We start from the raw sequence: 17,292 nt of genomic DNA on the forward strand, positions 1-17,292 counted from the left end.
CTTTCTTCACGTGCTAAAGTCAAGACTGCAAGATCATGACTTAAGAAGATGGGTTTGTAAAAAGAAAACTTCCACAGTTTTCTGCCGCTGGTGCTAAATATGCGGGGAAAAAACGGAAATAGAGGTCAGGTCAGTAACTTGGTCTAAGAATCGGTGTAAAATGGGACCGGAACATCCTGTCAATGCGTAGTCATTGCAGAGATGGCACTCTCTGATAGGCATCTCCTTTATTTTACACACACTCTCTTTTTATTTATAAAAGAGAAAGCGCGTCTATCTGATTGGTCAAAAACTGTTGAGAAGGGACCGTGCTTTAGATTTAGCCCCCGGTGAGAGCGATTGTTTCTTTTCCTGGTTCACTCCCGCATTCCTGCACAAGTTGTGAACACACAACTCTCAAATCGTGTGAATCTATAACGTTTCTACTTTCATCCTGATGCTCGGTAGTGCAATTACCTATTAAAGTGAACTGAAATTAATTACTGTCCCCATACCATTTGCCAGCACAGGTCTTGTAAACAAAGGCAAAAACGAGGAAATACGCGTGCAGTCTTCTTCTGATGATTAGCTTCTGCAAAGGTAGCAAAAATCAGACGTAGGCGGACCACCTGTGAACATGGGGCAGAAAAAGCAGTTAAAACGAAAAAAACAAACTAATAATCAAACGTGATCTCCGCGTGCACAATGTGGGTTTGTCTGCAGCACCTCCAAGACCATAGTTACGTTTACAAAGCTAATCGCGTCAGTTCAGAGGATCTAGAATTGAAGAGTGGCAAGATCCTCAGTTTAAAGAAAAAAATGTGAAAAGGCTTTGACAGTTTTGTACCAGCAGCTACTGGAATTTCATCCTGGTGTAGACATATGAGTGAACAAAGGTGATTCGTTTTCTTTTTTTCCCCCCCTTTTTTTTGTAATTTATCAGATTTGTGGGGTTGCAGTTAACGATGTTTCTGTAAAAAATTAATCTCTTCAGGTTTTATTGCACATTTGCTCATTTAGTTTCTAAGCATTTGACAATAAGCTGAATGATAAAGATCAGAGATGAGCTCCCAATATGCCCTGGCGCAGCATGGGGATGATATGCCACTAAGGTGGCAGAGAAAAGGACACTAAAAAAACTGCTGGACATTATGGACAATGCTGGGCATCCTCTGCACACGGCCATTAACAACCAGAAGAGTCTGTTCAGTGACAGGTTGCTTCTCCCCAAGACAAGAACTAACAGACTTAAAAACTCCTTTGTCCCACACGCCATCAGACTGTTTAACTCCTCTCTGGAGGGGAGAGGGAGGGGAAACAGGAGGACAAAGGAGGGGGGAACAACTAAGCTGTAGTGCCTCTTCACCTCACTGTGCAATACCTTTTGTGCAATACTTTTGTTAATAGTCAACGGTGCAATAGACTCCATACTTGAAATGTGCAATTCACTTGTATTTTTATTTATTTTCATTCCTATTTATTCTATTTATCCCCTTCGTGTATATATATATAACTCTGTAACTCTGTAACTTCTGTCGGTGCTGTGTTTTTGGAAACCGAATTTCCCAGAGGAGCCCACCCGAGGGATTAATAAAGTTTTATCTTATCTTATCTTATGATATGAGGGAAACAATGAAAGTAATGTACTTTATAATTTAAAAAACTGATTTATGTAGAAGTTCGTGACGTTAAAAAAAAAACAAACAAGCAAAAAAAAAACAAACAAAAAAACGAAAAATGTGTTCTTAGATTTTTCCAGCTTCTTTATTAAAAGATTTATTTCCGGTCCCACATTTATTTTGAAATGCAGGACCGGAAGCTGTTTCGTTAACGCAGGTGCTGGCGCGTTTTTTTAAAGTTTGTGAAATGTTTGTATCTGTAACTATTTACAGCCATGACTGAACTGGCCGAAAACGGAGTCTGTCTGGTACGTGTTTATATTATTTATTTGTGTATTATGTGTATTTGCTATTTTAATGAACAAAACAGCCAGACGGCGACTAATAACAGTACAACAAACCTCAAAGGCAGCTATAGCTAGCTACACACCAAACCGAGGGCCTGAAGGGTTGAAGATATTTTATAATGTGCTGAGTTTAGCCTGTGTGCTGGAGTAGCTAACCGTTTTCTGTCCTCAGGAGGAGTCCGTGAAAGACCAAAGTTCTCTGGCAGAAGTTTTCAGGGATGCCCTGGAAATATCCCAAGTGGGTTTGAAAGTTAAATATCTACATTATTCCACAAGTGGCCTTCATTTCACATTGTGGGTCACATACAGCACACTTTAATCTTAAACGGGCCAGACCAGTGAAACTCCCCTGTCACCGTACAGAATCTATAATTGCACATTTATTCCCAAAGATATCCTAATACAGGGGAAAAAAAATCACATTTTTTGTTTGTTTGTTTTTTTAACACAAAGCTGCACCAAACTGCAAAGACCACCCATTAAATTATATTCAAAGTTAAGGGTATGCAATGCATAATAATAAATGTGATAATTTTTTTACTGTAAATTTCTGGGTTACCTCTGCAGTTTCTGTCAGTTTAACTGAAAGATTTGTTCTTCAACTTGGTTATGTTTTTACAGTATATTTTATTGAGGGAAAAAAGAGAGATGTGGCAGAGATGAAGACCCAACTCAGGTTGAGCAGTTTTGAGTCAAAGTTAGAGAAGATTGGCTGATATGGTTTGGAAATGTGTAGAGCTGGGATAGTGAATATTTTGGACAAAGGATGTTGAATATGGAGCTACCAGGATGGAGGAAAATAGCAAAACCTCAGAGAAGATTGACTGACGTAGTGAAGGAGGACACACACAGCGGGATATTGGGGATAGAGTGAGATGGAGGCAGATAATCTGCTGTGGTGACCCCTAAAGGGAGCGTCCAAATTAAAAGAAGACATTTGTTCAGCGTAACAGGCATTTCTGTTTTTAAGGATGTTACTTTCCAAAGAAATGGCACAAAGGAAAACAGAATCTGAGTATCTGAGCCAAAAGTTAAATGCTTTGTGCTTTAAATTGTAAATAAATAGACATTTCCACCATAACCAGTGGATAACTGCTTTATGAAGGTGACTAGAATGCGGTAAAATGGTCTTTTTCCAGCTTTTATAATACTGTGGCTTCCATGTCATAGTAAAAATTGTACAAATTTTGGATAAGGTGTGTGTGTGTGTGTGTATACACAGGATGTGACTTTGACAGGGCTTGAAGCCTCAGAGGATGCAGACAGCAGAGAGGAGCCAGAACATGGGGCTGGACAGAATGACGGACAGAAGGCCTGTCCATCTTCAGCTGACTCTGCTGATCCTGAGTCAAAGGTAATGACCTCACAGACAGGTGAGGGCTAATCTGCAGAAGCAGTTTTTAAGTGTAGCCCAGAGCTTCGGAGCAGATACGTGGGACTTTGCTGCACTCTGCAGACAGAGATCAAGAACTGCAGAGAAGTTGAGAGAACTACAAGTTTGTGAGCTTATAATTTTGTCACTTAAATTACTGTCTCAGAATTTGTTCTGTCTTTTCATAACTTGATGCAGGATCAACTAACAAACTACTCCCTGACCAATTAAAATAAAAAATTAAGTAAACACACCTATTGCTATTTTGGTGATTTCAATAAATAATATGTTGTGCAAAAAACCCCTGTTATGTCTCACAGTGGGTCGTGGGAGCTCAGTGTCGGGCAGTGTGGTCTGTAGATGGGAAGGAGTATCCAGCAACTGTGGTGTCTGTGGATGGTAACAACTGCAGAGTTCATTTCACTGGCTATGGCAATGAGGAGGACATGGAACTGAGTGCGCTTAAGAGTCCTAATGCTACACCACAAATGGAGAACTCACATGCTCAGGTTAATGCACTTTAACATATTATGGCAATATTTAATGGGTTAAAGTGCAAGTCAGTGGTTGTTCTTGACTCCTCAGCTGTAAAAAGCTGATGGGGTATTGACCTTGATCTCTATGTCAGAGTGAGTTTTCTGAAAGTCTTGTTGAGGGGTATCACTGGCAGTTGTCAGTATTTTTAAAATCATCGTTTAAAAATTCTTTCGATACCTGCTTATTAGTTATTTGAGAAGAACAACTAAAGGCACATGGTAACAGCTGAGGAAGCTCTGCTTGGCTGTGGTATGTAGTCAAAAGATCAATCGGAAAAAATGTCTTAATTCAGTTTTGTTAAGCAACACATTCAGAGTGAAGAATGATTCATCATAGTTTGTGTGTTAACTTTCCTTAAATACTTCATCAAATATTGTCAGTATCTGTTGCTGTTGTTGTGATGATGATAATAGTAATAATAATAAATATTAAAAATATTAAGCAGTAAGTGGTTCCTCACTATTGACTGTTCCTTCCGTCGTCCTATGGTCACAATAACCCAGTGTAATGGTGGGAAATATTATTATTGCATAAAGTGATACTCATCGTGTCTTGGGGACATCTGTTATGTCAGCTGATTGTGTCAAACACTCTGTGCACCCAACCCAATGAGGAATCAAATTTAGGGTTCAGCATCAACCTCACGTTGTTGGCTTGGCAAACCAACAGAGCATCTAATTCAAGCACCCTCTCCTCACAGTCCTCAAGACATCTGTAATTTATTAGTTCTCTGCAAACACCAGCTTTGCAAGTAACAATAAAGAGCCACTTACTGCTTAAGAGTGAAAGTGGACAGTTTTCCTTGTTTTCCTTCTGTTTTTCCTGAAACATAAAATGTATTGCTGCAGTCAGGACCAACACAAGAGTGACCATAAACTGCTTTTTAGTTTCCTTGTTTTCCGTTGACTTATTGGTTCTGTGACTAGGTAGCTAACATAAACTATCGACTACAGACAATCAGCCAATCTAGTGATGCCATTTAGGCAAGATGGTGGTATACATGCTTTAAGTACCATAACCTAAAACACTTTTTTTTTTTTTAATTTTGCTTCATGAACAGCGTTAAATCTGCGAGTTTTTTAGAGTAGTGCTGGTGTAAATTTAGCTTAATAAAAGTAGTTTTTTGTATCCACTTGATTGAATACAGAAAACCAGTTGGAATCACAATATACATCAAAGTACATCATTTTTTAATGGTAAACGGCCTGTATTTGTATAGCGCTTTACTAGTCCCTAAGGACCCCAAAGCGCTTTACACTACATCCAGTCATACACTGGTGATGGCAGCTACATTGTAGCCACAGCCACCCTGGGGTGCACTGACAGAGGCGAGGCTGCCGGACACTGGCGCCACCAGGCCCTCTGACCACCACCAGTAGGCAACGGGGGAAGTGTCTTGCCCAAGGACACAAACACCGAAACTGTCCAAGCCGGGGCTCGAACCGGCAACCTTCCGATTACAAGGCGAACTCCCAACTCTTGAGCCACGATCGCCCTGAAAATGTAAATCTGTATTCAGTAACTGGTTATATGTGTTTCAGGACTGGAAGCCTGGTTCTCAATGTCGGGCGGTGTATTCAGAGGATGGTTTGTTTTATCCTGCTGTGGTTCTGTGGGTAAAAGGTCAGCGCTGCCGCATTCGCTTTGATGACTACAACAATGAGGAGGAGCAAGATGTTAACTGCCTGCTGAGTCCCGATGAGCTCTATGGACCCAGCAGAGCCGCCACAATCAAGGTAGAGACCCACACCAGGCTCTGAGTGATGGGGAAATGTCTATAAAGAGTCTAGACAGTATTGACAAGTGAGACAGTCTAGATAAGATAAGATAACCTTTATTAGTCCCACACGTGGGAAATTTGTTTGTCTAAGAACCTTTCCTGGTCCAGATCACAGGTTAATACTAGAGATGGACCGATCCGATATTACGTGTCGGTATCGGTCCGATACTGACCTAAATTACTGGATCGGATATCGGAGAGAAATAAAAAATGTAATCCGATCCATTAAATATCACAAGAGCACCTCACAAAACTTGCGACATGGCATAACTCTGCTCATAACCGTAGCACGTCGGAGCAGTGTGGTCACGTGATAGAGCGGCTGTGGCGTGCGAGACCTGTTGTCTGGTTGAGCATTTGGAGCTTCGCTACCAACCCGGCATTTCATCTCCGACAAAGTGATCCCAGAGAGGAGTTAATCAAGTGTGTAAGTTCATCTCTGAATGTTTGTAAAGCATTCCAGCGTTAAGCTTAACAACCGATATATGGAGCGACTGCCCCCCCCTCCCTGATCAATGATCAGCTGATCGACTTTTCTGTCGCGAGTCCGTCTCTTCTTTGTTTTTGTCCCACTTTGCAGCAGAAAGAGGAAACCAGCGGCTGAACAACAGCAGCACGTTTAAGCTTGATCAGCTGTTGTTAGAATTTATTTAATATTACTTTCTACACCAGGATCTTTTTCTACAGCTGACGGCTGGTAACTGTGCAGGGGCGGATCTAGCAAAGTTTAGCCAGGGGGGCCGAGAGGGCATGAACAGGGAAGAGGGGGCACAAAGACATACTTTTCTTTCTTATTCTCATTTAAAATGTCAAGCTTTTAATAAATAATTATCTGAATCTTACACCCAAAGTTTTAATTTGATGTAAAATGTATAGAAGTCCATTACTGTATATACTAACTGTTAAGTCTAATATATATATACCCTAGTAAGCTATAGTACTTCTTCCTTTGGGAAGGTACCATCTGTGCAGTCTGCAGTTCTGTTGAAGAAAGATGTTGAATCTATTTAATTATTGTAGAAAAATAATTGATTTCTGTGCATTTTTTTTCACACTGCATCAAATTAAAGTTGATTACGTCGATTAAGCATCATGAGGTGTAGCGTGGGGGGGTGGTTCCTTTTTTTTTTCTTTTTTTTGCTGGGAGTTTGCAACCCTATTAATTAGATTGCTTACTCTTTAAAATACCAGAATAGGGAGGCTGGAGCAGGTTTAAGTTTATTAGATTGATCAGTTTTGCTGAACTATGAAATATTTTGGGTGCAGTGTGTTTTTTACATACAGGTGTAACAGAATAGCTTTAGTGTTTGTTTGTTTTTTTTTAAACTTGAATTTGAACTTATACAAAATGAAACAAGATATTAAAAAAACAGTTTTAATTAAAAAACACACTATATCAGATTTATATCCAAATTTATGATATCGGTATCGGACATAAAAAAGTGGTATCGTGCCATCTCTAGTTAATACCACCTCAGGTGGTTTTTCAGCTGTTTGTGCTGCTACTCAGTTGTTTTACAGAGGGTTATTACTTCAGTTGAAGTCAACTTTATAGCACCAAATCAAAGTGCTTTATATTATAAAGACCCTACAATTATACAGTAGCTCCTGTCTTTGATATGGATATGAACACTTGAGAAAAAATGTTTTGTTGTAGCGAAGCGGCAGTCTCAGTCAGCTCAACATTGCAGTTCCCTTAAAGATAACTTGAGGTTGGCTCTCGCTGTCTCTGCTTGAGTTTAGTGAAATTCTGGTATTATTTTTGTACGTTGTTTAGCTCTGATCGGCAGTTATCTGCACCTGTGCAGTATAGGTGGATATAACATGCTAATCAAGCTAGTCACCGAAGCTGTGATGTCTACCTTTTATATGTGATCTATGTTCAGGATGAAAGAAAGTGTTCAGGACTTTTCAAAGCAGTAGAGAAACAATAGTAACAAAAAATCATTTAGATTTATGGACCAACATTGTGTGCATTTTTAAAAAATAACTGAACCACTGCACGAATATGAAAGCAGTTAAACTAAAATAATAAAAAACAAAATACATTTCTTTATTAAAGGACTCTTTTAATTAGATGTAGCTCACTTCTGATCCTCCCTGCTGTCTGATGAGGGCAGAATCTAACCTCTTTGATGTGGTCTAAAAGCTTTTCTCATCATTGATATGAAGTGGAGGCGCAGTCTTTCTGTTTTAACTATTCAAAATGATGTTTTTGGGTTGTTTTGTTTGTTCTGCTCTCTTTTGTGTTTTTAATTTCATTGATCGGTGTCTTTATGCCCCATAAAGAAAAAAAGGTGTTGTGTTGTTCTCCTGTAGGCCAGCAACTGGAGGTCCAATTTAACAAGCAGGCGGAGAAGTAGGGAGAACCAAGGAGAACGAGGAGCAGAGAGGAGGTCTGCAGGGAAAGATGATCAGAACTACTCCAGAGTGAGTCTCCATTTGTGGTCAAGAATCTAAATAGTGATTCATGGGTGAGTGATCAAAACATTAGAGCCTTCAAGAGGTTTATAAAAGCCTAAAAAGTTGATTCTGTTCATCTGGATGTTTTCAGTTTGAGAAACGTTTCATCATCATCAGGTGACGTCTTCAGTCTCAGCTGACTGCAGGTTTCAATCTTATAAACAGCACATTTGCATAATGACTGAAACCAGCCCACTGAAGGAACAATGGGCTGGGAGGGCAGTTCCTTAATCTTAATTATGCAAATTCTAATGACCACTGATCAATGGCCATGAGTCCCATTCACAGAGAGTTGGGGAATGGTGACAGATGTACCCTTAGGCCCCTCCTCGATTCAGAGATGGTCTTTCCCTTTTCACGTAAATGGCCTCCTTGACTCCGCCCTCAAACCAGCGTTCCTCCCTGTCCAGGATGTTACATCCTCATCATTGAAAGAGTGTCCACTGGCCTGTAGGTGTAAACAGACTGCAGAGTCCTGGCCTGACGAGGTGGCTCTGCTGTGTTGTACCATCTGCTTAGCCAGAGGTTGTTTGGTTTCCCCGATGTATAAATCCTGCCAATCCTCCTGGCACAGCGTACACTATGCTACTCTGTTTGTTTCGGGGACCCGATTGTTGGAGTGGACCAATTTTTGGCGCAGCGTGAGACTCTGTGTTTAGAAAAAAATACGTCTCAACTATTGTGATACTTCTGACACGTACGGGGTAGTGCTGGGCCATATCATACTGTTCACGGTAATAGCGGTATAATGTTGGGCAACAATAAGAAAATGAAATATCACGATAGAATATGGGTAAAACACGCATGCGCAGTGCCTTTGTTTTCATACGCACATGGCGGCGGCGGGGAATGAGAAGGGCGAGAGCGGATCGTTGAATGAAACGGATGAACCAGAACTGGTTCTGGTTCAGAACGTACTGCGCTTCAACATAATGTTACCGTATTGTGTGTGTATAACCTCTTTTTAAGTGTTGTGGACATTATACATGGTTATGCTGAGGATATGTCGGCCAGTTTCCACTGGAAACGCCTTTTGGTTAAACTGTCAGCGAGGAATTTGCATTTGCACTGTTAAATTTTTATATAACTTTAATGCAAAAAACAGCTGCTTGTTTAAGTGAAAATACATTGATGGGATTTTTTGCACTAATAAAGTTGTGGAGTTGTAAAGTATTTTGTCTCGTGTCAATTATATCGTCAGTTATATCGTTATCATAAATTTTCAAATGTATGTTGTGATAAATATTTTTGGTCACATTGCCCTGCTCTAGTACGGGATCACTGCTGTTTTTCGCTTAAGCTGTGATTGTGATTTTTATCAGTTACGTTATTCAGCTCCTGCTCAAACTGTACGATTGACTCGCAGGGGTGAGAAGTTCGTAGGTCTCACACTGTGCGTCCATAACATGAAGCTTAAAACACAAAATCTGTCTCTCCCTCTCTGTCTTTCACTCACACAGACACCAACATCAACTTTGCTAATGAAAAACATTGATCAGGCAGCTGTGATTGAGCAGCAAAGTCCATCCAACTATTTTCACGGTTGTTGTGGTCGTGATAATTTTGTGAGGCCACATCGAAAATGCTCGGATGAGCCAAAGTTCTACAAGTCGTGCCTCCATCGCTTGTGTCCAGATCACACGCTGCGCTGCCGTGCTGCTCCGACTTTTCAGGATTTCAGACAGGTTTGATTTTCTTACGACCAAACGATTGATGATCGGGAGCTGGTCGTGAGGTGTTAATCGCTTCTCGTTACCCCGTGTATACGAAACACGACACACGATTAAGGCCAAACTCGGGCCGATCCCCAAAACGGTCGCACGACTGAAAAATCGGCTCAAAATGGGCCAAAAATCGCACAGTGTGAGCCCAGCATTAGGCTGCGCTTCTCCTTCTTTCCTGGATCGGCTGGAGCTTTCTTTAGGCGAAGAACATTTCCAGCTGGGACAACCACCTTTACTCAGGACCTTCTTGGTGTGATCTGGGCTTTGATCAGTGGTTGTTGATCAATGGTCATGAGAATTTGCATATTAATGATTAAGGAACTGACCTCCCAGCCCATTGTTCCTTCAGTGGGCTGGTTTCAGTCATTATGCAAATGTCCTGTTTATAAGATTGAAGACTGAAGACATCATCATCCAGGTGACGTCTTCAGTCTTCAAACGTTTCTCAAACTGAAAACATCCAGATAACAAAATCAACTTTTGGGATTTACTTACCTGGATGACATCAGTATGCATCAAGACACTAGCACTACTGATGTTATCCTGAAACTGCAGACTAAGCAACCAAGATCATAACTAGTTTCTACTTCTAACTTAAAAAGTCATATAACCAATCATTTAAATGCCGGTTGGATTACTGATCACACTGTTCACTTTGATGTCAATTCAGCAAAGTTTAATAGATACACTACAAGTGTTTTCACTCAGTATAGCCTAATTTATTTATAATTTGTCTCATAGCTAGTATCTACTTTACAGAAAAGATTCCTCTGATATTTTGTGTTTTTTGTCTTGTGTTTTTGCAGGATAAGGAGAGACCTGGTGATCAGCGCAAAGTGGAGAAAGAAGCTGAGGAGAAGAAAGAAAGCCAGCAGACAGTAGGAGCAGAAAAGACAACCAGTCACAGCTTCCGTCCTTTTCCTCCTCCTCCTCATTTGGGCTCAGAGGTAAACCTACATTTATTCAAATTATGAGATTTTTTTCTTTCTTGAAAAATAAAAATAAATCCCAAATAAGTCCAGATGTTTTTAAATGCTCTGATTTTTCTCTAATGTCTCCGTCTTTGTTTTATAAACCTGTCTGTAGGAACTAGCAAAAGACTCAACAGCACCATCTGGTGACTAAAAAAGGAAGTGATTTTAATTTAGTACCGCAAAGTTAAATTTATAATAGCAATTTAAATAATAATATAGCAATATTTTGTCTCTGTGCGTTAACACAACATGGATGCACAAAACATTGCAATGCTGTGCTGTATCCATTTTTTTTGCCATTTCTAATCGTTATCTGCTTAATGTGGACGTTGTTCACGTTTTCTTTTTCAGTGACACATGGAAATCAAATTCTCTTTACTTTGGATCAAGTTAATGTTTATCAATGTTGTTTTTAATGTAATAATAATGTTTCCTGTGCCGGTGTCTCCCTCGTCAGGATCGCGTGTCCTTCCTGGCTCCACCCCCTTTTGCTCCTCCTCCTCCCTCGTGGATGTTTGGTGGGAAAGAGTCTGATGGCTCTCCTGGCACTGATTCCACATCCAGCATGTTGATGTTGTGGTACATGTGTGGCTTCCACACGGGCAGCTTCATGGTCAGTAGCAGGTTATTAGACAGTGTCCCGATTCGTTGATGTTGGGCTGTATAAAGGGCTGTACACGCCCTGTATGCGTAAACAGAGTATATTATCATGCATCATGACAGTTAGCTGCAACACCTTTTATGGTATTGAAGTTTATACTTCACTAACGGTTCCAACGCTCTTTCACCCCCAGCTGTTTCCTGTTGTTCTCGTTATGGGGCCCATGGTCGTATATCACACGTCCTGAGGACATATGAAGAGTATAAAAAGCTCTTTATGAATGAATATGACCTGATAAATCACAAAATGTGTGACTGCCATTTAAACAAAACAAGTTGACAATTGTGACAAAAAATAATACATCTTCATCCATGTCTGTTGTCTTCATATATGAGGTATCTCTGAAGTACGCAGCACTTGAGAGGTCACGTGTTTTATCCAAACCATGTGACCAGTTGGTTTGATGGTACAGTTGTAATGAACTGCCAGTTAAGGGTATCACTGGATGTAGTGTTAGGGGAGGTTATAATAAACCTTAAAAAGTTGACCTCTGGTAATATTTTGCATATTAATCTCACAACTGCAGCTCATTGTGCTGAAATTATATAAAATCTGTTCCTTCAGAACAGCCAAACATAAATGGTGGATCTTACTTGACGTCACCTACTTTTTAGCCTGAAGTGACAATATCAAGACAAGTGGGTGGAGTTCCTCGTTAGCAAGCTTCATCCATAAACTGTTTGGCATTAAGTGAGTAACAGACAGTATAATGGTCCATTCACTGAAACACTGGAACAGTTAATCCTGAAAGCTGTGTTAGTTGTCAGATAATTGCATCAGAAATGCTACAAAGTCACCAGCAGCACAAACATGACCTGAGGTGAAGCCCAGTAGATGCTAGCTAGTAGAAAGCATCATGTGTTAGATGAATTATAGCAGCGGTCTCCAACCTTTTTTGCGCCACGGACCGGTTTATGCCCGACAATATTTTCATGGACCGGCCTTTAAGGTGTCGCGGATAAATACAACAAAATAAAACCAGTACCGGTACCGAAAAACAGAAGATTTATTCATAACACACGTGAAAAGACCCAGGAAAACAGAGTAAATGATAAAAACGATAACAAAATAACGCTGAAAACCGATAAAAACCCTGAAAACCAGACATTTCACACCTGAGCCTCAACTCTCGCGGCCCGGTACCAAACGACTCACGGACCGGTCCGAGGCCCGGGGGTTGGGGACCGCTGAATTATAGAACGTAGAGATGTATTAAAAAAAACAGTAAATGATACTGATTGCATTGAAATGTAACTGAGTAGTGAACACTGTAAAAGCTGGGGGTGACACTCAGGACTTTGCTTGTGTCATTAAATTAATTTTTTGTAGCTCAGTTATAAATATAAGAATGTGACACTTGCTTTTAAACTTATGTGTCGTGAATTTGTTTCAGGCTCAGCAGATGTTCAAGCCGGCCTCCAGAGACTGAGGTGAGAATCCACACTGAACATGTGCGCAGACTCAGACAGGCAGGAATAGAATGTCGTGATAATGCGCTTCACACAAAGGCATCACAGGAAAACATGTCAGTGTATATATAAAAAGTTTTTTAAGGTATATTTATGCCATGGAGTGTATACATAGCTTCATAGAGTAGTGGTTTACACTTTTGTAACGTGAAAGATCTCCAGTTTGAGTTTATTATATTTGTTTTCTATAACCAAAACTTCTATCTGGTCTTTAAGTGATGACGTGATGAACCCTTTCAGGTCCAAACTAGTCTGTGTTTATTAAGGCTGTTGTGTTTTTAACATGTTTTAATGTTTTGTATCTTGTTCTGTTTAATCTCAACAAGCCCGTAAAAACAGTCAGTGATCACTGTCGGCCTCTCTCGGTTTTAATCATCACTGTTCATTTGACAGCTCAGTGTTTAAACCCTTACGATGTAGCTGCAGCCCAGCAGCAGTATATTAATGACTAACCTCGTATTGTGGATGGATTATCTCAGTTGTTCTCCTGCTGAAGTTTGGTCCGTTTACAGCATCCTGCCATGCCATTACATTTGTCTCTAACCATCAGGAACCCTCACGTTAACTTTTATCCAGTGGAAGAAAGTTAGCTTCATCCTCCAGCTTCACTGTGTTTATGCTAACATAGCTGTGTTGCTAGCAATCACGTAGCACATCATTATATAGCAGCTAGCCCAACTTCAGTAACCCTACAAACGTCACTGCTGTTTAGTTTTCTGTCTTCATTTATGTTGGAAGTGATAGCAGAGCTGTGCGTTTGAATTTATTCAGAAACCTCTCAGTCAGAACATGCTATATCATGTTTAGGTGGAAGCTAGCAAGCTAACTTCCTGCTAACTTCTAACTTTGTTAAATGTAATCAGTTCTATTTTCATGGATGCCTGGATGTTAAACTTCATTGTTACACCTGGTAAAGCAGCAACGCTGATCGTTTTATTAAAGATGAAAGAATTTAGGCAGTTTGTAACTCTCAGTGATGCTGCAGTGTTCGTTTGACTTTATAACCTGCAGCAGAGTTTGGGCCTGACACGGCTGATGACGTCAGACTTAAAGACCAGATGGACGTTATTTTTCTGTCATTTAATTGTTCATCGGTCACTTAATTCCTCTGTTTAGCCTAAATGGCCATTGAGGAGGTCTTTATAAATAGGAAAAGCTTTAAAAGTCCCAACATTGGCTCAGATGACAGTTGCAAGTTATGGACCAGAGGCCTGTATTATAAGCATAATTTTGGCTTATTGGGGTTAACCCTGGGTGTTTTGTACTGTGAAGGTGGTTCATGTCTTACTGGGGTAAATCATCTTGGAAACGTATGCTATAGGCCTGTGGAGCAGGTTAGGTTCCAGATTAGAGGTAAGCAGATATGAAATCACGGCCTGCTGACCAATCGATTATCCAGATAATGGTGTCACTGTTCCTGGAAGATCTCTCTCACAGTAGCGTTTCCCTTCAGTTGTGTTTCTACAGACTTACCTGATTAAAAGGAAAAAGACAAAGTTTGAATGAGTGCAGGATCTGAGCAGCGCGACTGATCTTAAATGTATGCATTTATTTCTTTTATTTCTTTACTGTAGAGTCGAGAGAATCAAGGGACAAGATGCAGTTGGGATGTTCATCTTTCATTCACAGCTCACGTGTATTCTGATTATTGTTTGTATTTCTACAAGTATCTTATTTGTTCTTAGTTGAATGTTGTCATGGAAACTGTGCACGTAGTGGAATTTTTGTTGTTGTTTATTTTTTTTGAAGCGAATATGAAGTGTTTGTTTCAAAGTTGCAGCTGTTGACAAATTAAATCAGATTATTTGGAGAAAAGAGTGTTTTGTTATTAAAAAGAAAGCTGGATTACCTCTGAGCGTCATCTTCTTCTGTGTCTTAAAAAACAGATCAACTTCCTGTGGCAGGTTCTGATCCTGCACATGGTTTTATTTTTGCCGGTTGACATTTGCTCCTCATTCATGCCACTGAACTTTACTCTAACCCCCTTTCTCTGCTTGCGTGACACATGTTGACTCGATTGATTAGATGTTAAAGCTTCTTATGTGCTTTGACGTAAACGGTGACACATGAAGACCTTTGGGCGTAGCACCTCTTCCTATCAAGCTGCTGTTTGTAAAGAGGCTTTATCCATAAATCACAGCAATAAGAACTGATCATTTTGAAACACTGATGAATTTGATTAGAGAAAATATTTAAAATTATTGTGTGGTGGTGTTGTATGGCAGCAGGAATCGTGTCATCTCTTAAGTCTGATTTTAATCCAATATTAAAAATGAAGATCTTGCTTTCATGTCCTGTTTGACAGAGCAGAGGTTCTTCTCACAGTTGACCTCAGATGTGAGATGGCTGATTGTCTCATTATTGAAAACTAAACATTGTCTGAGTGACGTCAGAGCTGCTCACTTAAAAACATCTGAGAATAAGCCTCAGAATCAGGGAGCACACTGAGCGTCACTGGCCAGCATCTTTTAGTGTCCGTTACCTGTCGGCAGTCCTTCAGCACAATGGTCAGCAGCAGGATGCTGCTTCTCGGTGCCTCCTGCTGGCTGCTCGTTGTTTTAGGGAGTTGCGAGGAGCCAATCGAAGAGAGGTCAGCCGAATACGACGCCATCGAGACACAAGAAGAGAAAGAGCTGGTGAGTAGCAACGTCATGGCTGACTTATGATGGGTCATGATGATGCTATAAAGACAAAGGGGGCTGATTGTTGGGGCTGCAACAATTTTTTTTTTTTTGTTTCTGAATTGTTTTGTCTGTACTATTTAACCCTAACCCACAACAGCAACGCCTTTAGGAACAGAAAATCTGAAGCTGGGTCTGTCGTCCATTCTGCATGACCATGTTGTCCATCAGCTGCTGCCTGCAGTTTGAGTTTAGCAAATTTGAGATTTTGGTCAGTTGTATTATCTTGTTTTATTTGGCTTTCCTGCAAACAGGACTTGCAATAAATGTTAAAAATGAGTTGGCTTTGACTGATATAAACTAAATCCAGTACAAACTTCAGGGCTGAATATTCCCAGCCACCTTCTTGTACTGGCTGTATCATAAAGGCTTCCTTTGCAGTAAAAGAGAGGGGGGCTCAGTTATTCAACCATCATGCTGACATCATCATCTATAGCTGTTAAATTATGCTAACATTTTCTTCATTATGAGAAGTTGACTTGAAAATGTTACCAGTTTAATTGAAGCAGTTTAGTGTTACCATGCTAATGATTATCACGGGCAAAGCTGAATGCTTTAGGCCTCTTTAAGGCCCCCTCCTCTGCCTAAAAGCCGGATCTCTCAGAAACCTTAAGAGCAAACCGTAGTCTTTGACAGCTGTACTTGGTGCCAAGCAGCAGGATTTAGTTTACATGCTTTTCTCTTTATTTGAAATACTGTCCACATGTAGTATGAAAATTAGATATACAAGAATTGTAATAGTTATGAAGCAAAGTCTGAATTCATGCAATGTTTACAGCCCTTAAAAACGACAGAGTAGGTGCCACTGATCATTATCAATCCAAGGCTGATGATGGTAAATGCTCCTCTGGGATCTCAAATTAATTCGATGGGCGTAGCCATAAACACAATATGATGTTAGTTTCAGTTCTTCTGATTTCTGAGTCAGATTTTAACATGATCTCGTTTCCTCCTTAGATTGAAGCTCTGCAGGAAGTTCTGGAGAAGCTAAAGGGCAAACAGCTGCCATCCTCAGAGAAAAAACTCGGCTGGCTTGCTGCTGTAAGTACGATCGTTCATTTCTCCTTCCTCCTCCAGTGCTGATCAGATAGCTTGGGATTTATTTTAGGTGTTCAGGTTAGCAGATTTCCACCTCCAGAGTAAGCATGCACATTTCTCACACTGCTGTTCTAGAGCAGGATGCCATCCAAGTACCACTGATCCTGAGTGGATAAGACAATCGGCCTCGTGCCAAACTGAAATGCCTCCCATCTTCCACAAAAACGAAAGATTTACAGACACAAACCTTTTTGGTTTCTGGTGATTCACATCTCTTTTTATATGAATATGTAACAATGTACTTGTCAGGCTTTGTTTGTCCAACTAATACTGTACTAGCAAATATCATGATCAAACTGTATCCAGACTGAAAGTCATGTTGTGTTTTTGTATGTCAGTGTGATGCAGGTGAGCAGTGTGCAATACGTAAGGCTTCGAGAATCGGGAAGCTGTGTGGCTGTCCCGGAGGAACCGCTTGTAACTTCAGTGTCCTCAAGTGTCTGTAAAGTTCAAACACTAAAGTCCTGCTGTTCAGAGAATAAAGACACGTTTTTAAAATTGCCTCTCGTCTGTTTGTTTGTTTTTTATACAAACATTACCTCAAATTAAAAAAATCATCACTGACAATCGAAATTTGTTTCTTTTTTA

General features: G+C 40.3%; 2 protein-coding genes across 4 annotated transcripts; both read left to right on the top strand.

The window, feature by feature from the left end:
• The first annotated feature begins 1,791 nt into the window (after positions 1 to 1,791).
• On the top strand, positions 1,792 to 14,780 carry LOC113007098 (survival motor neuron protein-like). Of its 3 annotated transcripts, XM_026143495.1 has the most exons (10): positions 1,792 to 1,906; positions 2,118 to 2,183; positions 3,168 to 3,299; positions 3,638 to 3,826; positions 5,396 to 5,590; positions 7,954 to 8,064; positions 10,628 to 10,768; positions 11,253 to 11,408; positions 12,850 to 12,886; positions 14,500 to 14,780. In XM_026143495.1, exons 1-9 carry the CDS (start codon positions 1,874 to 1,876, stop codon positions 12,883 to 12,885), a joined length of 1,059 nt encoding a protein of 352 aa, XP_025999280.1. In that variant the 5' UTR covers positions 1,792 to 1,873; the 3' UTR covers position 12,886; positions 14,500 to 14,780. The 3 variants fall into 3 exon arrangements, with proteins under 3 accessions (XP_025999280.1, XP_025999283.1, XP_025999282.1); XM_026143498.1 differs by lacking the exon at positions 3,638 to 3,826; XM_026143497.1 differs by lacking the exon at positions 2,118 to 2,183.
• A 576-nt stretch (positions 14,781 to 15,356) lies between these two features.
• LOC113007099 (cocaine- and amphetamine-regulated transcript protein-like) lies at positions 15,357 to 17,186 on the top strand. The gene is made up of 3 exons (XM_026143499.1): positions 15,357 to 15,561; positions 16,564 to 16,647; positions 17,043 to 17,186. Exons 1-3 carry the CDS (start codon positions 15,430 to 15,432, stop codon positions 17,148 to 17,150), a joined length of 324 nt encoding a protein of 107 aa, XP_025999284.1. The 5' UTR covers positions 15,357 to 15,429; the 3' UTR covers positions 17,151 to 17,186.
• Positions 17,187 to 17,292: the final 106 nt, after the last annotated feature.

Source organism: Astatotilapia calliptera, chromosome 15 (genome assembly GCF_900246225.1).
Source record: "Astatotilapia calliptera chromosome 15, fAstCal1.2, whole genome shotgun sequence".
Lineage (NCBI taxonomy): Eukaryota > Metazoa > Chordata > Actinopteri > Cichliformes > Cichlidae > Astatotilapia > Astatotilapia calliptera.